The sequence below is a fragment of the Mesocricetus auratus genome, unplaced genomic scaffold, assembly GCF_017639785.1.
Source record: "Mesocricetus auratus isolate SY011 unplaced genomic scaffold, BCM_Maur_2.0 Super-Scaffold_100003, whole genome shotgun sequence".
Lineage (NCBI taxonomy): Eukaryota > Metazoa > Chordata > Mammalia > Rodentia > Cricetidae > Mesocricetus > Mesocricetus auratus.
Window position 1 is genome coordinate 7,297,604 of NW_024429188.1, and position 20,522 is coordinate 7,318,125.

Genomic DNA, 20,522 nt, shown 5'->3' on the forward strand with positions numbered 1-20,522 from the left:
GTGTAGTAGTATTTTTAGTGGTGGAAGGCAATTATCTACTCCTGCAAGCTATTATCTGACTTCCTCATGTGTACTAGATACTTCCTTACCAGCCAGTAAATAAAATGTAATTTTAAAAAGTTAAATTTGACAATGTGTGGTTATACAAGCCTATATTCTCAGAACTTGGGAAGCAGAGGCAGGCAGATTTCTATGAGTTTTTGGCTAGCCTGGTCTCCAGAGAGCAGTGGTTCTCAGCCTTCCCAATGATTCATCAACCCTTTAATATAGTTCCTCATGTTGTGGTAACCCTCATCCATAAAATGATTTTTGTTGCTATTTCATAACTGTAATTTTGCTACTGTTATGAATTGTAGTGTAAATACCTAATATTCAGGATATCTGATGATGCAACCTCTGGGAAAGGGTCATTTAACTGCTCCCCCCACCAAGGGATTTGACCCACAGGTTGAGAAACTGACATATAAAGTTTCAAACTAGCCAGGGCTATGTAGTGAGGCCCTGCTTAAAATTTTGGGAGTTAAATATATACGTATAATAATCTCATTGAATAATTGGATATTTTTATGAAAAAACAAATTTTAATAAATGCCATGTTGATTTGTACTTTCAATTATTTAATTTGTAACAAGAAACCAATTTCTTCTCCCAGGGCATAAAACCAGCCAGCTTCAATAAAGTCACAGATCCTGAAGTGAAAGAAATAATTGAAGGATGTATTCGACAAAACAAATCTGAAAGGTGGGTGAAATTGTAACAAAATTACATAAATGATGAATGCATCCTGGATATTGTAATGTATATCATGGAATGCCATCTGACAGTTTAGACATGCTGAATTTGATCTGACATTTGTGTTTGTTGTGACAAATTTTAATTACCATCAGCTTGATATTGAGGTGAAATAAATTTTTAAAGATGTAAAACAGGTAACATATTGCTTGTTTAAGTAGTTGAGAGTGAATAGATTTGGTTTTATACCTTTGTGTAAATAATAACAATGGTAAAAGTAATATGGATATTTTTGTTCACAGAGTATTCTATATTTCTATCAAAATTTTTATTTTTATATAGATAATTGCTTTAGCATTGGCTTTTACTTCCTTTTATTTTGAGCTATGTATAATTACTGATTTATATTGGTAATTTCATCTTTTTATTTTTTAAAGATTTTTTTATGTGCATGTGTTTGTGTGTCTAGGTGTGTGTACGTGTACCAGAAAGGTGTCAGATCCCCTTGATGTGGAGTCACATGCAATTGTGAGCTATTCAATGTGGGTACTACAAACCAAACCTGCATTCTCTAAAAGAGCAGCAAATGTTCTTGATTGCTGAACCATCTCTCCAGCCCCATTTTAGTTATTTTTAAGTGTGTCTTTCAGAAACATACTTTATATACATTCATATTTTGTACATCCATCACCACTATTAATCCTCCAAATACTTCTTCATTCTCAACTATAATGTAGCCACTAATAATTCTGAATTCTTCCTTCTAGACCCGATAACCTCTATTCTACTTTCTTTTTAGAAATATTTTTGATAATAATATATCATTTCCTCTTTTCCTTTCCTCCCTCCAAACCCTGTCTCCCATTCATGGCCTCTTTTTCTTTAATTGTTTTAGGTATGCACACACATGCACACACACAGTTCTAAATATATCGCTGCAACCTGCTTAGTGTGTATCATGTTACTTGTATGTACATGTTTTTATGGCTGATCATTTGGTATTGAATAATCAATTGTGTGGAAGGCCTTTTCCTTGGAGATGACTATTTCTCTCACCCTCAGCATTTCTTAGTTGCTTGTAGTTCTTTATATAGAGTTGAGGCATTATGAACTTTTCCCCTTCCATGTTAGCATGTCTATTGGTGTCATCCTTGTTTAGGTCATGTTTAGCCAGCCATGTTGGTTAAGATACTTCATGAGTAAAACTTTTCCTTTCATTCTAGGAGACACAGTCTCCCAGCGTACTTCTGTTCCTCTGGCTCTTACAATCTTTCCTCCCCTTTTTTGTAATGATTTTTGAGCTTTAGGTGCAAGTGCTGTGCTATATATGTATTCAGTTGGGACTGGGCTCTACAACTCTGCATTTTGATTGATTGTGTTTTCTGTAATGGTCTCCATCTGTTGCAAAGGAGGTGTCTATGATGAGGGATGAGAACTAGACCTCTCTGTAGGTGTAAGGGTAAGTGCTATGAAAGCTTCTGGCCATTGTGTTGTTGATTTTTGGTGTTGCTGTTTGTGTTCTCAGTGGTATTTTGTGTTTCAGTAATTATGTCTTTGTATTTCTTTGTAATCTCCTGGCTATGCTCGTTCTCGTTTTTTTTTTCAGATGGAAATATTACTTCCTGTGTGCTTTTTTAGGTTTGGGTTGTTGATTATAAACATTTTTAAACTGTTTATATCATGGAAAGCTTTCTTTCCTTTCAACTATGGCAGAGAGCTTTGCTGTGTATGAAGACCAATTGTGGTCTTTTAGGAGTTAGAGTACACTGCTCCAGGCTCTTCTTGCTTTCAGAGGTTCTATTGAGAAATTGCTGTTATTCTGATAGATTTCCTTAATGTGTGACCTTTATCTTGTAGCTTTCAGTATACTTTCTTTGTTATGTATAAGTAGTGTTTTACCTATGATATAATGTGGGAATTTTCTGGTCATGTCTATTTGATGTTGTATGTTCTCATTGTGCTTGAGTGGATGTGTCTTTCCTTAATTTGGGGAAGTTTTCTATGATCTTGTTGACAGTCTTGTTTTGACATTCACTTGGGATTCTTTGCTTTTGTCTGTGGCTATAATTCAAATGTTTGGTCTTCCCATATTTCCTGTATGTTCCTTTCCTGTGTGTTTTCTTTTGAATTTTTCATAGTCTTTTCTTATTTTACGTATATCTTCTACTCTGACTCCCATTATTAGCTTTCTGTTGTTTCTGTTGATGACATCCTGGTTTAATTCATGGTACTACAGGATGCAAGGCATTATTTCAGTTTTCTTGTATCTGTTGAGACTTGCTTTATGTTCATGTATATTATCGCATTTGAAGAAAATTTCACGAGGTACTGAGAAGGTATATTCTTTTGTGTTTTGGTGGAATATTCTGTAAATATCCTTTAGGCTCATTTGGTTTATTTTATAACATCATTTAGCTCTAGCATTTCTGTTTATTTTTTGTGTGGATGGCCTATCCATTGGTGAGAGTGTGGTATTGAAGTCTCCCACTATCACTGTGTGAGGGTCAATGTGTGATTTAAGCTGTAGTAGTGTTTCTTCTACAAACTAGTGCACTATTGTGTTTGGGGCATAGATGCTAAGAACTGCCATGTCCTCTTGGTGGATTTTGTTTCTTTGAGTATGTAGTGCCCTTCCCTATCTCTTCTGACTAGTTTTGACTTTATCAGGTATCAATGGCTTCACTAACTTGCCTTTTTAGTTCCATTTGTTTGCAATATCTTTTTCCATCCTTTTATCTTGAGGTAATGTCTCTTCTGGATGTTGAGGTATGTTTCTTGGATGCTGCAGAAGGATGGATTCTGTCTTTCCATCCATTCTGGTAGTCTGTATCTTTTTATTGGAGAATTGATACCCTTGATGTTGAGAAATATCAGTGAGCAGTGTTTGCTAATTCCTGGTTTGTTTAGGGTTTATGTGTGTGTATGTGGTCTGGGATTATTTCCTGTGTTTTCTTGGATGTAGTTAACCTCTTTAGGTTGGAGTTTTCCTTCTAGCGTCTATCTTAGTTTAGGATTTCTGTTGCTGTGAAGAAACTCTGAACATGGCAACTTTTATAAAGGAAAACATTTAATCGGGCCTGGTTTACAGTTCAGAGGTATAGTGCATTATCATGGTGGGAAGCATAGCAGCATGTAGGAAGACATGGTGCTAGGAAAAGAGCTCAGAGTTTTACATCTGGATCTGAAAGTAACAGAGACAGTTACAGTAGGCCTGACTTGAGTATCTTAGACCTCAAAGCTACCTCCAGTGACATACTTCCTCCAGCAATGCCACATCTACTTCAACAAGGCCATACCTCCTAATAGTGCCATTCATATGACCAAGTATTCAAACACATGAATCTGTAGGTTCTATTCCTATTCAAACCACCATATTAGCCATGTCTTTTATAGCTGTGGTTTTCTATATAGACATAATAGATTTAGAGAGATTACTTACTATGTGCATATATTAAAAGTTTGTGAAGGAAAAATTACTTGCCCGAGCTTGCAAAAGAATCCCTTGAAGCCATATCCTCTTGCTTCTCTTCAGAGATGGTTACTTTCTGATATTAAGCTATGGTTATATTCATTATGTGTATAGTATAACCTAAAATCAGAGTTTAGTACATTTAGAAAATCATTGGAGCTGAGTATGCTTGTGCATGCTTGGAATCCTGACACACAGGAGGCCATGGCAGAAGAATTGAGATATGGAGGCTAACTTGATCTGTATAGTGAGAATGGTAGCATACTCTTTTAATCCTAGCACTTGAGATGCTGAGGCAGGCTGATCTTTGTGTGTTCAAGGCCAGCCTGATCTATATAGCAAATTCCATGTCACCCAAAGCTACACAGTGAAACACTGTCTCAAATTAAAAACAAAAAAGCTACTGCCCTTCATTAACCACATTTGCTTCACCTATGACAGTCTTCTAAAGAATGGAGTACAAGCTTATTAAATAATTCTTTTTTTAAAGTTTTGGAAATAGAGTCATTCTGTAGCTCAAACTGCCCTGGAACTCACTATATAACACAGTCTAGCAAATGCCGTGGTATAGCAGTGAGCCATCACACACAGCTTCTGAGTAGGTAATTGTTAATTGAAGCAGTCTATTTAAAACATTTGTAAGAATCTGGATTTCCACTTCACCTTATAGTTTATTTATCTGGGAAATGTTTTTAGTTTCCTTTGATGAGGGTCTATTGCTTTATGCTTAGTAATAGAAGCCAGTGACTTAACGCAAACTAAAAAAATCTAACTAGCAAGTGTTTTAGGCATACTTTTATCAAGATATGTTATTGGTTATAAATCCTTAAATATGATCATTCTATATGCATGTAAGTTGACATCTTTGTGTCCCTAGTAATAAATTGAGTATAAGATGTAGTTTTACAGTAAAACAAATAACTAATTGTTAAACAGAAAATGTAAAGTAAGATTCTCACTTTGATGCAATTAATTTTTACTCTTGAAAGGATCGTATCTTTCTGATAACTGGAAGAACTGATAATAAGGTACATATTTTGTTTATTAGGTTATCTGTCAAGGACCTACTAAACCATGCATTCTTTGCTGAGGATACTGGTCTGAGGGTGGAGTTAGCAGAGGAAGATAATTGCTCAAATTCATCCCTGGCTCTAAGACTCTGGGTTGAAGATCCTAAAAAATTAAAAGGCAAACATAAGGACAATGAAGCTATTGAATTCAGTTTCAATTTGGAAACAGATACACCTGAGGAAGTAGCGTATGAAATGGTAAGTAAATCTTTGTGATGCTTTCCCTACATATTACAGGATCCTGATAGATTAATGATTATTTTCTACTTATCATTGCTTTCTTTCCTTTCAAATTCTTCTGTGTGCTTCCTCTCTTTCTGTTATGTTTTTATAGGTATGCTTGCACAAGCATGTATTTTTATCTCCCCAGTACAAGGAATATAGGTGTGTGCTTTTGTTGCTTTTGTTGGTTTTTCAAGATAGATTTTTCATTGTTTTAGTCCTGGTTGTTCTGGAAATCACTCTGTAGACCAGGGTCACCTTCAACTCACAGAGACCCACCTGCTCCTGCCTCTGGGGTTTAAGGTATGCGTAGCAATACTTTTTTGTTAGGACCACTATTTCACAAATAATGACTCGGAGACTTATTACTAATTATGATAGTTTGGCCTTTAGCTTAGGTTTGTCTCAACTGTCTCATAACTTAGATTAACCCATATTTTTAAATCTATGTTCTGCCTTGTGCATGGCACTACTCTTCTGTTAAGAGAAGCTTTTTCTTTGCTAGCTGCTTTGGTTTATCCCCCGCCAGCCGCCTGGGCTCTGCCACATTGTAGTCCCCAAATAAACACACAGGAGGCTATATGAATTATGAAGCTGTTGGCCTTGCTTGTCTCTTACTGGCTAGCTCTGCTTTAAGTAATTACCCCATAATTGTTAATCTAAGTATGTCTCTTACCGGAGAGGTTTCCGGGCTTCCTACCCCAATGGCGTTACATCTCGAACTCTCCTTGTGTTTCTCCTACCCAGAGTCCTCCTGGACGCCTAGTCCCTCCTATCTAGATTCCCCATTGGCCAGACAGTACTTTATTGACAAATGCACAGGACTTCCCCAACATCTCCTCTTTTCTGTTTAAACAAAAAGAAAGGTCTTAACTTTTGTTAAAGGAAGCTTTTTCTTTGCTAGCCGCTTTGGTTTATCTCCCGCCAGTTGCCTGGGCTCTGCCACATTGTAGTCCCCAAATAAACACACAGGAGGCTATATGAATTATGAAGCTGTTGGTCTTGCTTGTCTCTTACTAGCTAGCTCTGACTTAAGTAATTACCCCATAATTGTTAATCTAAGTATGTTTCTTACCGGAGAATAGTTCCAGGCTTCCTACCCCCATGGCGTTACATGTTGTGTCTCCTTCCCAGAATCCTCCTGGATTCCTAGCCCCACCTATCTAGATTCCTATTGGCCAGACAGTCTTTATTGACAAATGCACAGGACTTCCCCAACATCTCCTCTTTTCTGTTTAAACAAAAAGAAAGGTCTTAACTTTAACATAGTCAAATCATATATAACAGAACAGTTATCAAGTAAGAATACAGTTACAATATTTTAGCAAGATTTAAAGAAAATATCATCCATCCCATCCTTGTGAGTACAAAGTTCTATATGTAGCTTAACTTTTATCATAACTAAGGAAAACTATAATTATAACTATCCATCTTCAACTCCATCAAAGACCACAGAAGGATAATATATAAACACTAGGATTGACAGAGACATCTTACTGCCTGGACAGTCACCCGAAGTTCCTCTGTAACGTTGGGGCATCCATCTTCAGCCCATAGGCCACAATGTGTCTAGAAGATTTCTAAGCAAAGCAGGAAATTTCAAACTGTCCATCTGCATTGGCAGTCTGTTATTCACTTTTCTTTGTCCTGTAGAAAGTCTCTTAGACTCTTCCATGAAGCAGGAATCTTGTAAGACTGAGTTCAGCAGTCACTTTCCTGTGGGTCCTGCATGTTCAGTTTATACAGCAACAGTCAAACAGTCTAGGCAAGAGCAGTTTCTTGCCCAAATGGCTAACCTTGCCATGTTGAAAGCAAACTCCGTAACAAGTTTCTTCCATGCCCATCTTCCTCTCATACGTAATTGGTGCTGCCAGGAGCAGACATTTCTCATTGTCAAGAAAAACCCTAAACCATTTTAAATGCCATTTTCTGAATGTCTTTGAAAGTTTTGAAGACTATCTATCTCAAATATATTTCTGTATATCTAGAAAACATAACTTACCTAACTATAAGTTCTGACTATTATAAGTAACTATCTATAGTCTGTATTTAATTATGCATTACATTTTAAAAGATCAGTATAAGCACAATACTTAATCAAGAGGAGAAATATACATATCACAAAATTGACCTTGAATTCATATCAATAAAGGAAAAACAATACCCATAACATAATTCCCCTTTTTACCATTAACAAGAGATCGGCTGTGATCATTAGCCAATTATAAACAATCCCATTGAAATGAAAACAAAGATTTATAAACAAGATGGGAATTGGGACATCGCTCATTCCAAACTGCTTCCTGCTGGAAGGGGGCGCCGTTCATACCATGGGGATCATGACAAAACTCAGAAACCTGTATAAGTCCTTATTTTTAGGGTCTATAAAGCTCCATCATCTTAGTTGTTTCAGTTGTTGGAACACCTGGTCCACTGCTTCCGGGGGTCTTGGTTCGTCAAACCACAGAAGCCTGGAAGAAATCCTCAGCTTTTTATGTTCAGTGGAAATATAAATTAAAACTCCTTTTCCGAGTAACATATCCTTATACTTAAATTTTGAGGTCAAGGCATTTTCAAAAGATATAAGTTGGATTAATTTAGCAGCATTTACAATCAAGTGTACTTTAGTAGCAGTTCCTTCCTGAGCAATTATAAAACTGAAAAACACAATAGCGTACAGTATCCAGACTCTCTGCGTATTTTCCATCTTTACGTGGCTTATTTATTTCTATTATTACTTTATTTCTTTTACTTTTATTTCTTTTTCTCTGAGACAGGGTTTCTCTTTGGAAATCTGACTGCCTCTGCCTCTGGAGGAAATCCTACCAGCATGCGCAACCACAACGCCGGCTTTTGTATTTATATACCACTTTGCCATTTCATTTTCTCTCTCAATCTCACGTATATTTTTAAACACACTGTAAACCTTTAGAGGTTTTGTTCATCCAAGTCTGACTTTACTGTAAATCTTTATGTTTTTTCTGGCCACGTGTCTTATCTGTAAAACCGCAGCTGTTTTAAACTACTGGTTTTTCCGTCAAGATGGCGGGCTAAAGCGTGACTCCAGCTTACCGCCTCAGTCCATGCTGACATCCAGCAAAAGCTGCCACGTCCAGCTGTACGTACACACCTATCAATCGTTAGCAGAGTCTCTTAAAACAACCTTGCTGGGTTTTTTTTTGTTTTTGGTTTTTTTTTTTATGCCGAGTCAGGATGACTCCAGTAAGCGAGCCACGTGAATCTTGGCTTGTTGCTAGCAAAACAGAGCACACCTGAGAAAAATGCTGCTACCAAAATATCTGTGCTTCTCTCCGTTCTTCTGTTTCTAAAATTCCTATAAAGCTTTTGTTATTTTGCGTGGAAATTCATGGTCCCACTCCTGATCACCATTCTGTAAAGAGAAGCTTTTTCCTTTGAGAGAAGCCTTCCAGCCAGCCTGGTTCCAGAGCTGCTTTCCCGCCAGCCTGATTCTAGAGCCGCATCAGTCCCAAATAAACACACAGGAGGCTATATGAATTATGAAGCTGTTGGCCTTGCTTGTCTCTTACTGGCTAGCTCTGCTTTAAGTAATTACCCCATAATTGTTAATCTAAGTATGTCTCTTACCGGAGAGGTTTCCGGGCTTCCTACCCCAATGGCGTTACATCTCGAACTCTCCTTGTGTTTCTCCTACCCAGAGTCCTCCTGGACGCCTAGTCCCTCCTATCTAGATTCCCCATTGGCCAGACAGTACTTTATTGACAAATGCACAGGACTTCCCCAACACTCTTCCATCTTGTACCTCCTCTCCTTGTTTGGCTGGTGACCCTGCCTTTCATTTTCCAAGTCCTCTCTGTCTCTAGGAGTCTCAACTATACTTCCTGCCTAGTTATTGTCTGTTCAGTTTTTGTTACATCTGTCATAGCAATGTTCCTTCACACAGTGTACATATATCTCACAACAGGTGTGTACCACTACCACCCTGATCAGGTATGTGCTTTTATGTCCTGCTTTTTGCACAGGTGCTGGGGTTTCAAACTCAGGTGCGCATGCTTGGATGTCAAGCACTTTACTGACCAAGGCATCTCCTAGACTCCTGTTTTTGTTATTTATGTTGTCATGTAATTGTAAAGCATTTTTTACTAGCAGAATATTTTAATTTACATGCTCATTATAAAAAACACTGCCTTTGTCAAAATAGACTGGGAGGCTGAGGAAATGTTTCAGTTGATAAAGTACCTGTTGTACAAACCTGAGAACCTGAGTTTGGATCCCCAGTACCTGTGTAAGGTGTAACCCTAGCTCTGGGTAAATGACGACATTAGAATCCTTGGGGCCCGCTCAAAGAACCTGTTGCACAAAATGAGGTGAGAAAGAATTCTGATGTTGACCTCTGGCCTTCATGTGCACACACATATCTACAAAATAAATAAATAAATCTTTAGCCCCCAGGAGGATCAGATTGTTTGATGGTTTTTGTGGAACTTCTGTTTTTTGGATGTTGGACCTCTTGGATTGGTTCTCAAATAGTCTTATGTTTTTGGATTCATCCCCCCTATCTTGTTTTTTTTTTTTGAGACTAGGTCTCATGTAACCCAAACGGCTAGAATTCACTGTGTAGCTGAAGATGGCCTTGAAGTTCAAATCCTCCTTCCTTTGCCTCCCAGTGCCAGAATTTCAAGTGTGTGTGTTTCCATGTCTAACCTTGTTTTTATTGCTATGTAGCTTTAAAATTCATTTACTATGGGGTGGGTTTTTTGGGAGCTTTAGGGTGGACAAAGTTGAATATGTGTGCTTCAGCTGGCTTTGTTTTTTGTCATTGGTTTAGTTTGGTTTTAGACAGCCTGTGTTACATGAGACCCTGTCTCAAAAATAAAAAAGCAAATAAGCAGACCATAGGACTAAACATGGTATGTCCTGGTACTTCTTCAAATCATGTTCTCTGCTGCTCATCCCTATTCCTTAGAGACAAAACAGAGCCCTTTCCTATTCTCACACTATTTTAATGCCTAGTAAGATGTAGCAAGTATTCTTCTGTGAGCATCCATTCCTCTGCTTAGAGTATTGATCTCTGCTCCAAACTTCATCTATATTTTTTTCAATGGACTCCAGTTCAAAACTATGTCATTTTTCTGTTTCCTCCAGAGAAAATTTTAAAGTATTTTTTCCAGTAGATGATTTCTGATTCATTTTATGTTAAGCTTATTTCTATTTTACATCATCAGATAATGTACTCATATAAGGCAAAAGACCATTTTAGTTAGCTATATTTCTCTGGTGTCAGTACTGGGCATGCTGTTACTGGATTTTGAGATAGGCTTTGAAACTGGCATCACAAGATCCTCTTGCCTCATTCCCTGAAGTGTTATTTTTGTATCAATTAAAGACCTTCACATGTACACATGTCCAATTTAAAAAACATGTAGAGACAAGTTATTAATTATTAGTTATTTAATAGAATTTGAGTTTGTTGTATAAAATATTGATTTAAGTAAAGAAGTAGTTTATTTATTATGTTTTCTTTTTAGGTCAAATCTGGATTCTTCCATGAAAGTGATTCCAAAGCTGTCGCTAAGTCCATTAGGGACCGCGTAACACTGATAAAAAAGATAAGGGAAAAGAAGCCTGCTAGATGCTTGGAGGAACGCAGAGATTCTCAGAGCAAGTATGTGGGGAATGTAGTTCCTCAGCAGCAGACTACAACTTTACCACCTGCTCCTGGTACAAACACTGTAGCTGAATGTGAAGAAACAGAAGTTGATCAGCATGTTCGTCAGAGGCTTCTACATGGAAAACCAGAGCAGCAGTGCTCCTCTGTTAGAGGTACAACAACTGTAAAGACAAAGAAATGTCTACTCATAGTTCCTTGTCTTTAAAGATCATTTTTTGTGTTTTTCAGAGTATTCTGTTACCTATAATTTTATTAATCCTTTTGAAAACTTTTGAAATAGATAAAATTATTTCCACATCTTAAAATCAAGAAAACTGGGCCAGGAATTTGTTTTGGTTGGGAGTGGTGCCTAGTATACAAGAAGCCCTGAACTTGTTATATAAATTGGGCATGGTGGTATTTACTAGTTACCCTAGCATTTGGAGAGTGGAGACAGGAGAATTAGAAGTTAATGGTTATCCTCAGTTAGTTCAAGGCCACACTAGAATACACAATAGTCATCTTGAAATAAACTTAAGTTGCAGAATACTATAGCAACTATTCCAGTTCAGAGAAATGATATTAATAACATTTGTAATGGGTTGGAGAGATGGCTCAGAGGTTAAGAGCACTGATTGCTCTTCTAGAGGTGCTGAGTTCAATTCCTAGCAACCACATGGTGGCTCACAACCATCTGTAATGAGATCTGGGGCCCTCTTCTGGCTTGTAACTAGACATGCAAGCAGAACACTATACATAATACATACATAAATAAGTAAATCTTTTTTAAAATGGAGCTTGAGAGATGACTCAGTGGTTAAGAGTACTGGCTGCTCTTCCAGAGGTCCTAGGTTCAATTTCCAGCAACCACATGGTGGCTTGCAACCATCTATAATAGGATCTGATGCCCTCTTGTGGTCTGCAGGTATATATGCAGAGCACTCATACATAAAATATAAATAAGTAAAAACTTAAAAAAAGTAACATTTGTAACAATCTAGCATAAATCCATGAAGAAAATTTAGAACTAAAGATACAGTTTTTTCTATAGAAGAAGTTTTCTAGATGTTAAGTGTCTTAGTATTTTAGACTGGAATGAAAACATAAGTCCTCTAGTTGTTTTGCAACAATTTATCATCTTTTTTTTAAAAACACAGAGTAAGGGGTTTGGTGGCACTGGCCTTTAATCTCAGCACTTTTGGGACAGAGACAGTCAAATCTCTGTGGGTTAGAAGCCACCATGGTCTGCATAGTGAGTCCATCTTAAAACAACAGCAACAACCAATTAATTAATTAATCAATTATAAATGAAAAAGTAAAACCACAGTATTTATGTAGTTATAACCAATTGTTCTACAAAGGAGGTACTTTTTAAATTTTTTACTTTAATTTTAAATAGCTTGCTTCACATGTCAATCCCAGTTCCCTCTCCCTCCCCTCCTCCCGCATCCTCCCCACCATCCCACCCAGCCTCCCACCCTATCCCCACTTCTGTCATTTCACTCAGGGCAGGATCCAGGCACTCCCCTATCACTCCAGGCTGAGAGAGCTTCCCTCTTTGTGTTATGGACACACGAAGTCCATTTGTATGCCAGGGATAAACACTGATCCACTGTTCAGGGCCCCATAGGTTGCCCAGGCCTTCTCGCTGACACTCACATTCAGGGTATCTGGATCAGTCCCATGCTGGCCTCCCAGCTGTCGATCTGGGGTCCAAGAGCTCCCCCCTGTTCAGATCAGCTGTCTCTGCTGGTTTCGCCACCCATTCGTTGCCCATTTGCTCATCGCTCTTCTCTGTTACTGGGTTCCGTGGGTTCTGTTCAGTATTTAACTGTGGGTGTTTGCCTCTGCTTCCATCAGTCACTGGATGAAGGTTCTAGGCATATAAGGTAGATGTCAAGTTCATTATCAGGAACGGGCACTTAAGGTAGTCTCTCCACTATTGCTTAGCTTGCCTTTTAGATCGCTAGAGGTCTCACTGGTGCCTGATCTCTCTTCAAACCCATGACTCCCTCTATTATGGTATTTCTCATCCTGTTCTCCCCCTATTTTACCCCCCCACTCAATCTTGCTGTTCCCCCATGACTTACTCTCTCCTCCTCTTCTCCCCCTCTCTTCTTCCAGCTCCCACCCCCATCCCCGCCATACATTTTTAAAGTTTTTTTTAAATTTCATTTTGCATTCCATCCACAGTTCTCCCTCCCATCCCTCCTCCTTCCCCCTTCACCTCCCCCCTTCACCTCCCCCCGCATTCCACCCTCCATCCACTCCTTTCATCAGGCAAGGGCTCCCGTGGTGGGGTGTACAAAGCCTGTCCCATTAAGTTGAGGCAGTACCAAGCCCCTCCCCTTTGCATTAAGGCTGAGCATGGCATTCCACCATAGTGAATGGACTCCAGCAAGTTAGCTGTGGTCAGGGGCCCCTCAGATAGACCCAGTTACACAATTGTCCCTCACATACAGAGGGTCTAGTTTGATCTCCTGGAGGCTCCATGGCTATTGGTCTAGAGTTCATGAATTCCCATAAGTTTGGTTCAGCTCTCTCTGTAGGTTTCCCCTTCATGATCTTGTTAATGTATTCCTTCTTCCCTCTCTTCAACTGGATTCCCGGAGCTCGGCCTGGTGCTTGGTTGTGGATCTTTGCATCTGGTTCCATCAATTACTGCATAAGGACTCTATGTGGTATTCATCAATCTGATTACAAAGGGTAGGCCAATTTAGGCATCCTCCACTAGGAGTCTTAGCTGGGGTCATCCTTGTAGATTCCTGGGAGTTTCCCTAGCACTAGGTTTCCCCCTAACCCCTAGTGAGTCCCTCTATCAAGATACATCTTTCATTGCTCTCCCACTAAAGGAAGCACTTTTTTCCTACCCATTTTCTAGGAGAAATGGAACATGACTCTTATATTTTCCTGAAATCATAACAGCAATTATACATTAGTTAGGATACACATGAAATCCTGGTAAATGGGGTTAGTTGATTTTTCTTTTGTTATCTTTGTTTTTCTTGTTGATTTATTTGTGATCTTACATCATGATCTTCTTGACTATCCCTTCTGAGTGCTGGGATTCTGGGTATATGCTACTGTGTTTAGCTGCTGCTTCTTCCCTCTTTTCTCCCTCCCCCTTCCTTGCCTTGCCTTTCCCCTCCTACTCTCCTTTTCTTATCACCTTACTTCTAATTCCCCACCTCTTTCTCTTTTTTGCAGTGATTGGGATAGAACCCAATGTCTTGTGCACGCTTGGCAATTAATTTACCACAGAGCTATCTTCAGCTCGTAGAATTATTTTTATGTGATTTTTTTAGACAGGGTTTCTCTGTGTAGCCCTGGCTGTCCTGGAACTCACTCTGTAGACCAGACTGTCCTCAAACTCATCAAAATCTGCCTGCTACTGCCTTTAAGTGCCGGGACTAAGGGAGTATGCCACCACACCGGCTTTACATGATTATTTTAAGTTTGCTTTATAAAGAAAATTTTAAGACTCTGGGAAGTGAGCATGGTAACATCTGCCTATAATCTCAGCACTCTGAAGGCTGAGGTAGAAGGATCAAGACTTTGGTTTTTTGTTTTTTGTTTTTTTGGTTGTTGCAAGACAGGGTTTTTGTGTATTGTTTTGGAGGCTGTCGGACCAGCCCTGCCTCGAACTCACAGAGATCCACCTGCCTCTGCCTCCCGAGTGCTGGGACTAAAGGCGTGCCCTACCACCGCCTGGCTAGGATCAAGACTTTGGTGTCAGCCCTAGGAGATGACTCAGAACTTGCCTTGCACAAAGACATGGATTTTATAACCCAGAGCCCACCTAAAAAGCCAGATTTGATGGTATACACTTGTGATCCCAGTGCTATAGAAGTGGAGACAGACAGGTACTGTTTGCTGACTAGTCAGCCCAACCTATTTGATGAGCACTAAGCTAATAAGAGATCCTGTGTCAAAAAGGGTGGGTGGTTGCTAAGCACCAGTATACAGTGTTGTATACCTCTGCACAGACATGTGAGTATATTCTCTTCCTCTCCCCCATCTCTCTTCCTTCCGTCTCCTTCTCTCCCATAGTTTGAGGCTACTCTCACAAAACAGAAGAAACAAAACAAGAATAAGAGAAAAATTTAAGGATGGAAACACATAAAAACAGCAGAGTATGAATTCATCATGTCTAAGACCCTGTGTTTGATCCCTTGCATTCTAAGAAAAAGAAACTATTGCTTACACCACAGTGTCATCATCTTGTTGACCTATAAAGAGTTTTACCTGCTATTTGTTTGATTTTGAGACAGGCCACACTACCTTTGAATTTAACTTGTAACACAGGCTGACCTCTAAGTTGTGATCTTTTTGCTTTTCTCTCTCAAATGCTGATATTAGTTGTTTAAAAATGAATTATTAAGTATATATATTTATCTGAAACTATGATTTTCATAGTAGAAAATACATTAAAGAAACATTTAACTGTTATTTATATAATTTGAATATTGTTCTTCATGTGTTTTCTTCTACCTTTTGTTCATTTTCTTTGTTAAAGGTGACACTTCATCTGAGCCAGCAGCTGGACCAGTTCTACATTCAGATACGTCAAGTCTTACCACTGTAGCCTATTCTTCAAACCAGACAACTAACTCTCAGGTAGTTTCTAGTGTCCTACAGGCTGACATAAGTGTTCCAGGGCAAATATATTCTTCTCACCAACTAGTAGGATAATGTTGACAAATTTTAGGGATGAGGGAATTAATACTATATTTTATATATTGGAGAGTTTATCTGTTTTCTTCTATTTACCAGTTGCAGGAGCAGCCAAAGCTAACTCAGTCCCCAGTTTTGCCTGTGGTTCAAGGTCAGTCCTCTGTTATGCCCATATATGCCGTTGGACATGCAGGTGTTTCACAGTCCCAAATTTCTCCATTAACTATCCAGAAGGTCTCACAGATAAAGGTAAGATGGATTTTTGTTTGTTTGGTTGGTTTTTTTTTTTTTTTTTGAGACAGGGTTTTTCTGTACAGCCCTGGCTGTCCTGGAACTCACTTTATAGACCAGGCTGGCTTTAAACTCAGAGACTCATCTGCCTATGCCTCCCAGGTGCTGGAATTAAAGGCATGCATCACCAACGCCCAGCAAGTGAGACACATTTTTAAACTATTTTCAATTTAAGATGTAAAATTTTAATTTAGTTTTATTTGTATGAGTGTTTTCTCTATATGTATTTCTATGTACCACATGCATTCCTGGTACTTATAGGCCAGAAGAAGGTATCAGATCTGGAACAGGAGTTAAATACAGCTGTGAACTGCCAAGTGGATGCTGGGAATTGAACCCTGTCCACTGAAGAGCAGTCAGTGCTCTTAACTGCTGAACCATCTCTCCAGCCTCCATAAGTTATATATTTTAGAGGCTACTTATTAATTTATATATATTTCCTGTTGTCTATATTTTTCTGACAGGTAAAAATTCTCTTTCATCAGTTAACCATAGATTAGGTAAAATCCACTGAAAGTTTGAAGTTACTCATATCTACGCATAACCAATACATTTCTCTTGAGGATATACTTAATATTGTGCAAGTAAAATCTAGAAATAACTGTGTGCCTAACTACATGTATAACTTGAGAAGAATAGAGAACTTAGTGTAGTCAAAGATTTACTTAGGACTTCTCTCTCTCTTTCTCCCTCTCCCTCTCCCTCCTTCCCTCTCTCTCTCTCTCTCTCTCTCTCTCTCTCTCTCTCTCTCTCTCTCTCTCTCTCTCTCTCTCTCTTTCTCTCTCTCCCTCCTTCCCTCTCTCTCGCTCTCTCTCCCCCTCCCTCCCTCCCTCTCTCTCTCTGTCTCTCCCCCTCCCTCCCTCTCTCTGGGGTAATCAGTCCTTTCTTTGTACTGAAATTTTACAGATTGGTTATATGATGGAGAGAGATCTGTTTCAGTTAATTAAAGCATTAAGTATTTCATAGACATTTCTGATTTTTAACTGGAAATTCTAAATTCTTGGTTTGTTGTTAGATTTTTTTCTAGAAGAAATTTTGACTTTCAAACACACAAATCCATTATTCATTTCAGACAACAAACAAATAAACATCTTTGGGTAAATTCATGTATACACACGATATTCTGGTTGCCTGTGTCATGGACTCTGAACATAGTTGGGCTTTTTCTGTCATCCATTTTCTTTGATCTACTCTCCACTCCATATGCATGTACTTTCCCTTTTTGAGAGTAAGATGTTCTAAGTCTATGGGTATTCTCTAGTTAGCATGTGGAACATTGGTTTCTTTTGAGAAATTGGCCCCTAGGTAGTTCCAGTTTATCAATAGGCTTTTTGTTGTTGCTGTTTTTCGAGCCAGGGTTTCTCTATGTAGCCTTGGCTGTCCTGGAAGGAACACTGTAGACCAGGCTGGTCTCAAACTCACAGAGATCCACTGCCTCTGCCTCCCAAGTGCTGGGATTAAAGGCGTGCACCACCACCACCCAGCTATATCAATGACTTTTAATGACTCCTACCTACTGAGAACATTAAGTAAGATAAGATATTATTCTTACCCTTAAAGAGCTCATAGTCTTATAAGATATGCACTTGAAAAATGATAGAAACATTTAAAATATACTGGGGTAAACTTGGTCTCTAGATACACTTGAGAATGTGAACAGTGTTTTTAAGTTATATGTACATCTCTGCAATTGACCTCACAAAGTGGTTTAATTAATTTCTTCCTAAGCATATCCTGTATGCTGAACTTATGCTTAACTTTAAGTGCAATAAGTATAAGTGTTTAAAATTTATTTACATTTTTTGGAAGTTTTATTTGGACATTTAAAATTAATACTGAAGCTGAATATGGTGGCACATACCTGGAATCTCAACACTTGTGAGGCTACGGAGGGAGGATCACAAGTTAAGCTCAAGCCTGGGCTGCATGGAAATGTCCAGGCCAGTCTGAACTACATAGCAAGTTCATGTTCATAAAATTATAAAGAAGAAAGTAAAAATCATCTGTTAACCTGTTATCCTTCCAGCAAGAGATAACTATTTATGTTTGAGAGTATAGCTTCAAGATTTGTCATTTTAGTGTATACAATTTATATATAATTTAAATTGTAGGTACAGGGCTTAGACAGATGGCTCAGAGTGAAGAACAGGTCTAGCTCTTCCAGAAGAGACCTGCTCACAACTGCCTTATACAACTCCATCTCCATGGGATTAAATGTCATTTTCTGGCCTCTATGGGTGTACATACACACTGATACATACACATGAATAAAAACAAGTATTAGAAAAATCAATAACAGGAACAAATGCATATTGTATACTTACTATTTTTGTAGCCTATCCATTTCATTTACTACATAAAACACACCTAAGCAACTGTCTTAGTCACTGTTCTATTGCTGTAAAGAGACATCATGACCAAGGCAACTTATAAGAGAAAGCATTTAATTGGGGCTTGTTTGCGACCTCAGAGCATTTCTTCATTATCGTCATGGTGAGTGTAACAGCAGGCAGGTATGGTGCTGGAGCAGTAGCTGAGAGTTCTACATTCTGATCTGCAGGCAGGAGGCAGAGACAGAGTGAGACTGAACCTGGTATAGGCATATGAGAACCCAGAGCCCACTCCCAGTGACACACCTTCCTTAGTCCTTCCTAAACAGTACCAGCTGAGCACCAAACATTCAGACATATGAGCCAATGGGAACTATTCTCATTCAAACCACCATAGCAATCACTTGGGTCTTTTTAGAGCAAATGGTAAAACTCTAGGAATGACTACAACCAGCCTGTACTTATTTCACCTGTATTTTTGAGAGAATTCTTGTTTATTTTAGTTATTATATTGAAAAGCTTTGTATTTTCTCTTGGAGCATATTTCTATATTGTGTAAAAGTGTCTGATTTAGTTAAAAACTCTGTCTTTACCAGGTTTTGAATAATTTATGTGGTAAGTACAATAAATGAGAAGGCATGAGCAATATATTGCTAGGATAGTTTCTAGCTCTTCCATGTATTCAAATAGCATTTACTCATAAGTTTTGTTGAATGAATGCCTAATGATTGTACCTAGTGCCTATGGCATTATTTCTTTTGAGTCTGTTTGGAACAGTCCCATTAAAATGAGAAAAGTATGTGAATTTAAAATTTGAATTTTCCTTACTTAACACCAGGTCCTTATAGCAGATGGACAATCTTCAGCCCAATCCATGACTTTAGTTATTGGAGTTTCACAACCAACCCTTTCTACAGTTAACATCTCAGACATTGCCTGCTTCACGGATGACTTTGTAGCATCTAATATTTGGTCTTCAACTTGATCTTGGTCCCAGAAATGGGATTAAGGCATTAGTCAATCCACCATTTGCCAATCAGACTTCTTGTTTCGGTTTCTTTCCAATTAATTATTTCCAACTTGGTTAAATCATTCTTCTGCCCAAAATGTGAGCAGTACACAGAATACTGCTGACAAAGTTTGTTTCCCTTCTAATTCCACTGGGAGGCATTTTGGGGACTCATCAGCCATTGCAAAAACTGCAGTCAGTATCAGATCTCTATCCAGTGGTACATCAGGTGGTACATCAGGATTGTATGACTCCAGATTCTTCAGTGCCACAAAGCCAGGTGTATTTGAAGGATGCTTATTTTCAAGCCACTATTCAGCAGCAACCTTGATTTTCACAACTTAATATGGAAGCACCACAGGAGAATGTTCATCAAGATTGTATTCTGCAAGGGTCTAAAGCTCTTTCAAGTCAGCAACAGCCAAAGGGTGGTTCTGAAAGTATGATTTTGTCGTGGGAATGGCCATCTTACTCTATTTAAAACATTTATTCCGGGCCACCACTTTTCCCACTGAAGGTTCCTGTGCAGCTGCACTGTGTGATATATCCTCAGGAACAAATTACTTTCTTAACACAGCTAACCTACATAGGCTTTCGATACAGCCTGTTTATTCACTGCCAGCCTTGAGCATCTATTTTATATTGTGCAACTATTGGGGTCACAGCATATTCCATGTAAAATCCTTATCCAATTATATATGAGGCTGTGGGGGCCATTCTCATTCAAACCACCACAGTATATATGTGTGTATTACTAAATATATAAATACAACCTGCTCAGTCTATATGATGTTATGTAAATGTATGTTTTCAGGGCTGATCATTGATATTAGGAAAGCTCATCTTGAGTGGAGACAGTTTCCTCCATTCTCAGCATTCTGTAGTTACCTATGGTTCTTTGTCTAGTGTTGAAGCCTCATGAGCTTTTTCTCTGTTCACTTAGGCTTGACTTTTATTGTTGTCCTTGTTCAGGTCATGTTTAGGCAGTCATATTAGTGATACTTTATGAGTGTAACTTCTGACACTACTTAGAGACACAATCTCATAACAAGTACAGTTTTTCTTCCCCTCTTCCATTATGACTCCTGAGCCTATG

General features: G+C 38.5%; 1 protein-coding gene across 1 annotated transcript in view; it reads left to right on the plus strand.

Moving 5' to 3' along the window:
• The window catches only part of Wnk3 (WNK lysine deficient protein kinase 3), a 134,328-nt gene that overhangs the window by 51,522 nt on the left and 62,284 nt on the right, over positions 1-20,522 (plus strand). The window contains exons 6-10 of the mRNA XM_040744002.1: positions 653-741; positions 5,250-5,469; positions 11,001-11,295; positions 15,639-15,739; positions 15,896-16,045. Of these exons, the coding sequence (XP_040599936.1) occupies positions 653-741; positions 5,250-5,469; positions 11,001-11,295; positions 15,639-15,739; positions 15,896-16,045 (855 nt within the window). The remainder of the gene's footprint in view (positions 1-652; positions 742-5,249; positions 5,470-11,000; positions 11,296-15,638; positions 15,740-15,895; positions 16,046-20,522) is intronic.